At 36.0% G+C, this 12,179-nt stretch overlaps 1 protein-coding gene across 1 annotated transcript; it reads right to left on the bottom strand.

The window, feature by feature from the left end:
* Positions 1–783: 783 nt before the first annotated feature.
* Positions 784–1,869, bottom strand: LOC141655678 (wall-associated receptor kinase 3-like). The gene has a single exon (XM_074462744.1). It carries the CDS (start codon positions 1,867–1,869, stop codon positions 784–786), a length of 1,086 nt encoding a protein of 361 aa, XP_074318845.1.
* Between the last annotated feature and the right edge of the window lie 10,310 nt (positions 1,870–12,179).

Consider the following 12,179-nt stretch of genomic DNA (forward strand, 5'->3'; position numbering starts at 1 on the left):
ATTTAACATTGATTGTTTGAGCAAGATTTTGAGAGATGAATAGAAATATTAACTGGAACCGGACTCACATTCGGTAATGTACAGTGGTAGACTCTGAAATTTTTGTTTCAGGTCCTGGCAAAGATTTTGAAAGTTTGCGCGAAATGCTCAATTTTTTAGATATGCTATACTTCTCCCTGGAGTCCAATTTTCGCGCTATGCTATTACTCGTACTTCTTTGTGTGTGTTCGTCCCGGTTATTTTGTTAGCTTTGATTTTGGCACAAAGACCAAGGAGAGGGGACGGTACCATTTACGAGTGTTGTTGATTGATAAGTCGACAATAGCTTATGTGGATGATCAAATTACCCTTTAAAAATGTTCCTAATATAGAAACGTAAACAAATGAATGAGACACACATAAATGAAATAGGTAAACAAATTACCGGGACGGAGGGAGTATCATAGTGTTGGAGTAGCATCCAAGTCCCACATTGGAAAAAAAGAGGAGTCATGCCTAGTTTATAAGAGACCCACCAATCAATTAGTATGAGGCTTTTTGGGAAAGAGCCCAAAAACAAAACCGTGCAGGCGTGGCCCAAAGCGGACAATATCATACTAATGTGACGGAATGGTGGAGGCGGCAGTCCCAACACATATTAAAAAATAATACAGGAGATATGAATTAGTCAATAATGTAATGCTTTGATAAATGGTGTACATGTTTGACTACTTTGGACTAATGCTTTGATAAATGGATAAATAGGAGACGAAATTATAACGCCGGTATGATAGAGTTTTGTAGTTAGGCTTTACTTTCATTTTTGTGATTCACCTGATCTTGGATCAACCATAGCTCTTCAACAACGCCGATCATGCTCGGTCGTTCCTCCCCTTTTTTCGCCACACATTTCAAGGCAAGTCGTGTAAACCATTGAATCTCATCGATATTAACTTCCTCAATGAGAATCATGTCTATCATGGCCTTAAGACCGTGTTTGCTCACATCCGAAACAAACTCATCGACAAGATCATTCCCACACTGGGCCATTTCAACGGGATCCCTCGAAGTTAATAATTCCAACATCAAAACTCCAAAGCTGTAGACATCACATTTCTCTGTAACCTCTTCAGTTTTAATGTATTCTGGGTCAATGTATCCCGGAGTCCCATGAACCGGCCATCTTTGATCCTTCTTCCCGGGAGTAATCACCACCGAGTGGCCAAAGTTAGCTAGCTTCGCATGGTATGACTCATCGAGTAATATCCCAATTGACATAACATCCCTATGAACCACTGGCTTTGACAAGGCATTATGCATACAAGACAATGCATAGGCAATATCAGTTGCTGCCCTCAACCGACTTTTCCAATTCAATAGCTTTCGAAGTGCCATATTCCCATGTAAATATCGGTAAAGGTCGTTATTTGGATAGAATTCACACACCATCATTGGTACACAAGTCTCAAGACAACACCCATAGACCTTAACCATATTGTTATGACATATCACCATTCCTATCGACACATCAGTCAATAACAAATCGACAAGTTTGGGATTTGGTTCGAGTTTTTGAGGGGTTCTGACTGCTACCACCTTATCATCAAATATGCCCTTGTAGACAGTTACACCGCGAAAGTTACAAACAATGAGATCAGGATCATAGTTGTTTGTAGCCTTCGCGATTTCATCCTCGGATAAAATTTTAACCTGTCCTGCTCCCATGTCCTTGCCTTGGCTCAAAGCAATCTGTTTTTCCAACAAGATACCGCCATTTTCGATAAAATACTCCTCCTTGGACTTGAACTTCTTCACTACCTTGCTATTCTTACTATTTGATTTAGTTTGACCCGTACGAAAAATGAACTTTGCTAACATACCTGAATTCATGTTAGTACCTTAGGAATTTGAAGATTGCTTATAATGCAAAAGAGAGAAGATTGACACGGATTTTTCGACGAAAAATTGACATTTGATACTATGAAGAATAATTAGCCATTGCCTTCCCTTCTTTCTTTGTTCTATTTCGCTGTCAGGAAAAATGTTGAGAATTAATTCAAAGTCTCCCACTAAAAAACATTCTTTGATGAGAGTCACGTTAATTTAACTAATACCCAACTAAGATGGTCCAATTTCTTTTGACGTCACAACTCGAACTCGGACTTTGACTTTGAATACCTCCTAAAATATAAAATATTAAATCATGAACCTAATGAAAAATGTTTCTGTTTAATTCGAAGTATACTTATAGCAGATGAATAGACATAGTAACAGGAACCGGGACTCACATATCAGTCATATGAAACATTGGGCTTGAAATTGATTGCAAACAGTATCAGGCCAAAGTTTGTTACATCTACAATGTCGGGACTCGGGAGAGTAACAGAATCAACAAACAATTGGGAATAAGGCGTGGTACGGTTTGGGTCAGGTCAATACCATTTTGGCTTTGACAAGGCGTGATGTATATAAGATTGTTAGGGTGCAAACTTATGTCTCATATCGGTAGTGTGAAGGTGAAAGATTATCTTTATAAGTGTCTAAAAAATATAATAGTACGAGGCATTTTGGGAAGGAGCCCAATAGGAAATCCGTGAGGGGTTGGCCCAAAGCGGAAAATATCGTACTATTATGGACAATGGACTCCAGTGCAGCAGAGGCCCAACACGAAGGTATTCACGCTTCCGCACAACAAGACTGATAGAAGGCAACCCTCCACGAACAAGTATCACTACGGAAATAATATTGAAAGAACGATATAATACGAAACTAATAAAGTGCGGAATAATCGTAGAATATCGATAAAGAAAATGTATTATTATTATTGAGAATGGGAAAATATAAATATAATTACAAGAGTTTCTATACATAGATTTTGTAGAAAGAAAAGGATTTTTTTAAGAGAAGAGATTGTGGAAAAATGAAGGCAAATGCCTTCTTATATAGGCAAGGGGAGTGGCGGTTGGGAGTGAAGGGGTGCGAGAGACACCCCTTGGTGTTTTGGCGGGAGAAACCAAGGAAAAGGGGGCCTTGGTGTCCCTTGGTGTTGGCGGGAAGGAATGGAGGGAGGAACCAAACCTCTTCAAAATGGCGCCAAAAGGAGAGGGGGAAGGGGGGTGTATGTGGGTGTGTGAGAGGAAAGGATAAGGATGAATGTGGATGCAACACATCACCACCCATGTGCCTCTCATGTGCTTCCTCCTCTAGCTAGGGTGGACTAGGGGTGGACTAGGTAGTGAGCTGCCCTAGTGACCCCCCGAGTACTTGTGAGCTGACTTCCACTCCCCGTGAGCTGAGTGAACTTGAGTGAGCTAGTCGTGAGCTGAGTGAACTAGCGTTGAGCTGCGTATAGTTACTTTGAGCTTGCTTTGAGCTTCGATTTGTGTTTGTATGCGGATGTCGAGCTGCCCGAGCGTTGCTAGGCCATGGTGCTTGCTCATATAACCTCAGGATGGCTACGAAAAAAGTGACGGGTGACAACATGCAATTGCAATTCAACCGTACAATTCAACCATTTCTATTCGTATGTAGACGTCTAGAGAACCTTCCATTAGACAAGTACGTTTGTTACTCAGCTAAAAATTTCTAAGGACTTATTACGATGACCGGAATCGACTCAACGCGGGGGTGCATTTTCTTTATTTGTGGTGAATGTGATCATGTTTTTGTTTGTCAGCGTAATGGAGTCGAACTTATTGGATGTAATGCGAATTTTTTGGTTAAATAGGATTATTGGACAAATTAATTTGACTTTTAAGGTTAGTTTCAAACTATTTGGGGCTAATGGGTCCACGTCATCAAGTTTTTTTTTTTCTGTTCTTTGGTGAAGCCGCTAGAGACCTCAACAGTTTTAGTCTTCGTAATTTTCCAGAAGTACTTACAATTAAGAAAAGATGAAAAGAGGAAGCCACTAAAGAAACCAGCGGTTTTAGTCATTGTTGTTTTGTAACTAGCGGATTTAGTCATTGTTGTTTAGTAGACTTGCTCACATGCCTTTATATGTGATTTTGTTCCACCATTAATCACACACCAAAAACTACCTTCCTCTCCGGCACCCACCTGCCTCATTTCTCTCTGCTGCCGTCACCACCAACGCCTTACGCCTAAGCCGCGGCCCTCCTTCCTCTCCGCCGCCACCACCACCACCACCACCACCAACAACAACAACAATAACAACAAATATGTTGGGAAAATTAGCGCTCACACATAAAGAAGGTAAAAAATACAAGAACACAATTTTTACGTGGTTCGACAAATGCCTACGTTCACCATCTCATCCACAATATATTATCATCTCATAAGTACAAGTTTAAGGACAACTTGACAAACCTTCATACAATAAATCATCCAAGGACCCCGAGCACACATCTCACTCAAAGGGTCGGGCTGAAATCCCCACACAACTCTCTTTCTGTGGTGACTACCACCCCTTTCACTGGTGAAGAGACCTCACACTATATCATTTTTGAGGCTACATCTTTCACACCCTTACGACACATATCAGATCTTTCTTATATGGAAAAACTCACCCTAAATACATAACATAAACATGTTACATGAATATATTATTAATGTAAATGTATGTTTCTAATTTAATCTATAACATACATCTTTACATAATCCATCTTATTCATTAACGTGCCAAAAGTATTTCATCTCTCTTGTCATCATCAATACCAAGGAATTAAATTCTCTCATATCTCAACATTCCCCCTCAAATTGAATTCCTAGGTAATATCAATAACATCGACTTGTTTTTCTCCCATTCCTCTTGACTAATTTCTCCCTCAAGAAAACACTTGGATTAACTTGTACCACCGTTTCAAGTCAACGGGATATGTCATCCGACTACCACATATCGGAAAGAATTTCGACACAAATACCAAATTCACAAACCTTTTCAAACCAAGGATCACATCATTGTCCTCTTCGCCACCAATAATATCTGTCCATCTTGCACCGCCGTTACCACATACATAATAGGACCCGCTGCCTGATCACAACATTATCAGGGAGACTTTCGACACAAGGAAGCACCACAGATATCTAATCGTAAGGTCAAAGCGAGAGCTCATCACTTGTGGTCCACCACACATTGGACCCAGCCGAACCATCGGCTCTGATACCACTGTTAGGAAAATTAGTGCTCACACATAAAGAAGGTAAAAAATACAAGAATACGATTTTTACGTGGTTCGGCAAATGCCTACGTTCACCATCTCATCCACAATATATTATCATCTCATAAGTACAAGTTTAAGGACAACTTGACAAACCTTCCTACAATAAATCATCCAAGGACCCCGAGCACACATCTCACTCAAAGGGTCGGGCTGAAATCCCCACACAACTCTCTTTCTGTGGTGACTACCACCCCTTTCACTGGTGAAGAGAGCTCACACTATATCATTTTTGAGGCTACATCTCTCACACCCTTACGAAACATATCAGATCTTTCTTATATAGAAAAACTCACCCTAATAAATACATAACATAAACATGTTACATGTAATATATTATTAATGTACATGTATGTTTCTAATTAATCTATAACATACATCTTTACATTAATCCATCTTATTCATTAACGTGTCAAAAGTAATTCATCTCTCTTGTCATCATCAATACCAAGGAATTAAATTCGCTCATATCTCAACATCTGGATTTTTTAATTTGCCCTAAAAATTCTCCAAAACACCTTCTCACTTTGCAAAACTAACACTTATTTTCATTAAAGAAGATGGAAAAGCTTGTGAGTTTTTAATTTTTTCAATTTTTTTTCGTTTTCATTCAATTGAATGTGATTAAATGGATCGTAAAAATGAATGCGTATGTATTGTATTTTTTAGGCGGAACACCAAGTTTGAAAGCTTAAATTTGGAATAAATTTGGGATTTGGATCATACAAGATTGATTTTAGAGATTGATTTTATTTAGGCAGCATTAATATGAAATATGAAATGGGTTCAAATGGAATGAAGATTCTAAGATGTCGTTGGTGTTTCAAGCGGCTTACATGTGAATCAGTGATAGAATGTTTCACAAGAGGTTTGTTAGTGAGTAAGTGGTAAAGCTGCTGGAGAGTCTGGCGACTTTAGAAAAAACATGAAAAAAAATACAAAAGACGATGTGAACCCATTGGTCCTAAATAGTTTGAATTCGACCCCAAAATGCAGATTAATTTGTTAAATACTCCATTAAGCTAAAAAGTTCAAGTAATGCAAAGCAACGTTAAATTCATTGCATTATAGAGAAGTTTTTAATTGTCTCGTAAAAGAATCTCGCCACTAATTGCATGGTTATGGCCATTAACAACATGTTTACAACCCGTCTTTATGGTGCTGGTTATGGTCATTAGATTGGTGATTATGGTGGTAATTTATCCAATAATTACGAGCATTTATGTAATACCCGGATCTTTTGAGACTTCTAAAGGAACCTTGGGAATGGTGAGAGGATCGTTAAGCTTGACGAAAACCTACCCGTGAGTGAAGTAATAAGTTACACTGGACCGATTAGATGTACAGTGGACCAAGCAGAGGACACTCGGCCGTGTACTAGATGTACTTGACCGAGTGAGGTGCACTCGGCCGAGTATACGGACACTCGAGCTGTTCAAGGGCTATATAAACTATGCTGAGATCTAAATTCACCTAACCCTAAATCATTTCCTTCTCTCTCTCTAAACCTCCAAACACTCTCTCTTTTCTCTAGAACTCTCCCAAACACTCTTCCAAGGATATTGAGCTTGAATTTGAAGATGATGCACTCTTTTCTCTACCTCTTTCCCAATCTACCTTTTGTAAGTCGAAATCTCATATTTTCTGGTTTTTTCACCAAACCTTAAATTTATGGGGGTTTTATGGGTAATGATAATTAGTGATTTTAATTAGTATACTGGGTAGTTAAAGGATAATAATAAGGGGTTTTATATAATATAAGAGTATAGGATGTGTTGTGATGATGAATATGTGATTTATGTAGGATGAGACGGTTTTGTAAGACAGAATCTTAGCTAGTTGTCTCAAGTCGCTTATGGAGTTTGCTAAAAGGTAGGATTTTCCTACTCGGTTTTGGTAATATGGATACTTGCTCATATATTTACATATGTCATTCTTGTTGTTGTGAGTCTTATATATATATATATATATATATATATATATATATATATATATATATATATATATATGATAATTAGATTTGCATTATAACATGTGGTTGGATAATTGTGTCAAAAGGGTGGTTGTACTTGTTGATGCTTGCATGATAACATGTCAATTGAGGATTTCATCTTGAGGTGTCAATGTGGTTGTTGGTACGTATGAGTACATAGTATTCATTATACACGAAAAGAGGCATACTTGGTAAGAGTTATACATGTGAAAACATCATACTTAGCATATTGTGTGCATTTTGTGTACATGTGATTATTGGTGGATGTTGGAGGTTGTGGTTGGAGTTGTGGTTGGTTTGTGTGGTTGTTGAGTAGACGTAAGGTGGTTTGGGAGACCGTCTTACGCTTGAGTCGCTCCTTGAGGTTTCTCATCCCAAGGAGGACGTGCACGTTTATGGCATGAGTATGGAGAGACTTTTGTGGTGTCACGTTGTCATTCCCATAAGTTTTAAAAGGATAAGTAAGTTACCCCCTTCTCATCTTAAGTACAGGTTCTATAAACTCAGCAGAGATCAAGCTACCTCACGTTTGTATAATCGGTATTTTAGTTTCTGCATGGATAAATACATAAATTTTAAGCGTCTAATTCTTTTGCATGACATGGTTAGATTTGAGTTGGTTGATAGGTAAATAAGACACATCCGACATCTATCTATATATAATATAAAAAGGTAAGACTAAACATTATCTTTTATCATTCGCCTTTTTAAGATCATTAGAGCATGCAACATCATCATTATTATTTAAAAAAGAAAAAATTGAAAAAACACTAGTATTAATACACACATTAAAGCAGAATAAATGTTAAAACTTACTTTTTTAATTATTTTTTAAGATTATTTAACAAAAATTAAGCTTAAAGTGAATCTATATATCTATCTTATCAATAAAATACTATCTATACAATAATATAAAAAGCTACTTTGAGTAGTCCACGTGTCAGTCTTCTAAGCTCTTGTGTATTTGTGTTCTAAGTAGTCTCATAGAAAAAGTCTTTACTTGAGTTTAAAAAAAAACTTAAATTAATATACAATTAATAATTAATCTATTAAATTACGGAGTAATTGCCATTGAACGTTTAGTATTCTCCGGGCCCTACGCCTCTTCGACTACATGACTTTTCAGTTTACTGAAAAACGAAACATAATAGTGTTGTATGTGAGCCTTTCTAATTTTATTTTCTTAAGAAAAGAAAATGAGCGGTCTCAAACTTTTTCTCCATCAATAGAACACTTGACCTTCACCATTATTAATGCCTCACTAATTCCATTAACTTCTAGGCTATTAATACGGAAGATGAAGAGGTATTAAACTAATGATGATGAATTTGACTGAGTTTACTCTCGAGAAAAAGGACCATACATCGGAGGATTAATTAATGGGAATAATCCATACTATGGGTGCCCTTCTTATAATACTCCAAACTACGTTTTAACCTACTATAATCCTAACTATCATACTTTCTTCCCACATTACACCCAACTGACCGGTTACCTGAATAACAGGTAACCCTTTGTTTAAAGGAGGTTATCTCTCTTTATTTTCTTATTCTCTCACTTACTCAATAACATATTAACAATTTATCATTCCTTATTCTCCTTCAATCTTCATCTATCAATTTTTTTCATTTTAACGCCTAATCCAATTCAATTGTCGCCATTCTTCATTAACACTTGGTGATGCTCTGGGAGGGGTGGTGCACAGACGATTGTGGTTTGGAATGCGTCTCGATTGCCTAAGACGAGGGAACTGGTTGTGCTTGTCAAGCGGCTTCTAGTCTTGGTGTTCGGTGGATAAAGGTGAGCGGATCAAGGCTCAAACTCGTGTTCATTGGTGTTGTGATGGTGACGCATGGATTATTGCTATGGGACGATACACGGATTTCGATTCCGAGTTTGTGCATGTTGGTTGAACCTGCTGTCGACAGCTCAAGGTGGGCATGAGCAAATCCATGGTTGTCAAAGTGGTAGTCATGGTGGTGAATTTAGTGTGTGGTGTTGATGAAGTTTATGTGGGCAGCCATGGTTTGTGAAGATTATGCGTTGCTTTGTGATGATGGAGGTAGTACTGTGTATTTTTTCTTATTAATTACCCTAAAAACTTTCAAGATTGGGGCATTTCTTGTTAGGTTTTATTGAGTTTTTCAAGTTTAATTACTGTAATTTGGAGATGGGTTGGAGGAGCAGTACGGCGATGGATTGGGGTTTGTGTTTAGAGGCTTTCTGGCTTTGTGATTAGGGGAGAAAGAACCATTAAGAAGAAGCCCAGAAGATAAATAAAAGAAATTCCAGAAAGAAGAGAGAGAGAGAGAGAGGAAAAAAAAGAGGGGCGGGTGGAGGGGGGGGGGTTGGAAAATTGAAGATGACCCGTGTCAACAGTAAACAAAATTATGTAGTGCAATCAGAGAAGGGAGTAGGATAGTTAGGATTATAGTAGGTTAAAGCATAGTTTGGAGTATTATAGGAAGGGCACCTATAGTATGGATTATTCCCATTAATTACCTCCAATTTTTTTGTTTTTGAGCATATATGCATTTTTTTCAAGCATATGTGTAGTTTTTTGAACATATTAAAGTTTATAAGTTAGATTTTAACTTTTTTTTTTTCCGTCAAAACTCAAATTAACTAAACTTATATGTAATATTTTTGAGTTTTATTGTAAGTTTTTAGAGCTTAATGTTTAAGTGAATAAACTCAGAAACTTCATAGTGAAACTCAGAAACTTTAAAACAAAATTCAAAAACTTTATTATAATGCTCAAAAACAATAGAATTGGAGGTAATACATCAGATGTATAATCCACTTACTGTTTACTCTCTCTTATAAATACCGACATCTCCACAAGCAAAATCTCAGTTTTTGGATCATCGTTAATAATGGTGAGTTTATTTCTCACTAATCTAATATTTTATTTTTTTGTTTTTATTTCAACGATAGTTTGACAACGTAACCAAGTTCGTGATTTGCGATATTTTGACACTAATCACAATCGTTATTTTAGTTTTGGTTTGATTGTTTTAATTGTTGGTTTGATTGTTTTAATTGTTTCAGATTCAGTGACAGTTAAATATGGTGTTATCAAGAAGACAAGAAGGTTGTGTATTCATTTGGTAACATGACTTTGTTAATACCGGAGATATTTTTCTGCCTATGTTTCTATCTTTTTTCCATATGAATTTTGTTGTATATGGTATTTGATCAAAATTTTAAGATTAAATGGGGTGGCGGTACAAATATTTTATAAAGACAGTGTCACTCGCTTGATTTGGTAGATTATAAGTATTACAGAGTATTATTTTCGAAACGCTTGGATTCCAATTTGATTGCTTAAATTTTTAAACTATGAAGGACTAAGATGGCCAGATGGGTAATCTGTTTTTGGCTATAATGAATCTTATTTGACAGTCAGTATATTGGTTCTATATATCTTGTGAAGTACATTGTGATGTTACATTCTTATATTCGTCGAACAAGTATTATTCTGTTTCATTTGTCTCAATTATTTGTTTTACCTTTTTAAAGTTCAATAAATGATTGATATGAATGGAATTTCCATTTTTCAACAATCCCAATATAGGACAATTCCACAATTTTGGTATGCACAAACTCCAAAGATCATCCATATATTTGTATAGTTGGACGACATGTATGAGACTTGTAACATATACTCCCTCCATACCACTTCAATGGTAACATTGACTTTTTCACACTTGTCGAGACACGTTTTGCAACGTAAATATCTTTTGTTACGTATTATTAAAAATTATAAAAATTTGATATTTTTATAGCATTCATGACGATAAATCAAACAAGATCTCACATGACTATATTTTGTCTTATAGATTAAGAATAATATCGAAGGTTTCTTTCGACCATGAATAGTGGCAAAACGGTCAATGTTACCATTGGTCTGGTATGGAGAGAGTATACAAGTTAATGTAAATTTTTTACAAGAAATCGCCTTATTTCTTATGAGGTTATAAGTCTTTGGGCCTTAAACTAAACAATGATGAAAAAAGACAACTTCAAATAGCCATTTGTTACTCATTTGACCTATTTTATAGAGTATTTGTGTTAGCATTGATGAAGTGAAGATTATTTGCCCATTTTTGTACTCTGAGCTGTGAGTATTTTCATCTTTCAATTCATTTTAGTCGGACTCAATTACTTTTGTTTGGACGATCAATCAAACTTCCATTTCTTTTTGAGAAATGGAGGTCTGTTACCTTTTTATGACTCGGATTTAGTTTTAAACCGATCGAATGGTTTTACTTTTACTAGAAAAGAAAAGATTAAATGACAAAAATGGATAATATATAATATAATATTCTACTAGAGAGGAAATGGAGCAAAAAGTAATAGAGATGATCATCTTTCTAATATTGTGTACCCTCATATTTTAGTGTTTTATACTCGTAAGTTTAATATGTATTACTCTTTCAACTCATTGATCACTTCTATTTTAAAAGTAACACATTTTTTAACGAATATAATAACTTATACAAAAGTACAGAGGAGATCAAATAGGTCGGTGAGACACTTGCATTATATAGAAGTGTAATACCAAAATGAGAACGGGAAAAAAAATCATGGAAATTTTACCAAAAAAAAAGAGAGAGAATTGGAAGAAAATGAGCGACAGTTTAGCACTACGTTATTAAGAGACCACACTTCCACATATCTGTATGTAATCTTCGTGACCTTTTCTTCCTTATTGTTGATCGTCGTCCGACTATCATTCTCCAAATTAATTTTGTATTTACAATCATAATATCAAACTAAAAAGGTAATATACAAAAGACCCGTGAATTTTTATAGGTTTTAAAACTAGTAATAATATTAAAAGACATGTTAAATGCTTAATTGATGAAATTTTATATTTTCAAGCTTATTATAATCCCACCTCACACCATGTAAAATTACTAAATTAACCCTTCCATATAGCTATTAAATTTACTAAAAAATAAGAGCCGTTATATTTTTTTTATAACATACTCCCTCCTATTCTACATAACTCTCCCCTTTCA

Source organism: Silene latifolia, chromosome 5 (genome assembly GCF_048544455.1).
Source record: "Silene latifolia isolate original U9 population chromosome 5, ASM4854445v1, whole genome shotgun sequence".
In the NCBI taxonomy this organism is placed as follows: Eukaryota; Viridiplantae; Streptophyta; class Magnoliopsida; order Caryophyllales; family Caryophyllaceae; genus Silene; species Silene latifolia.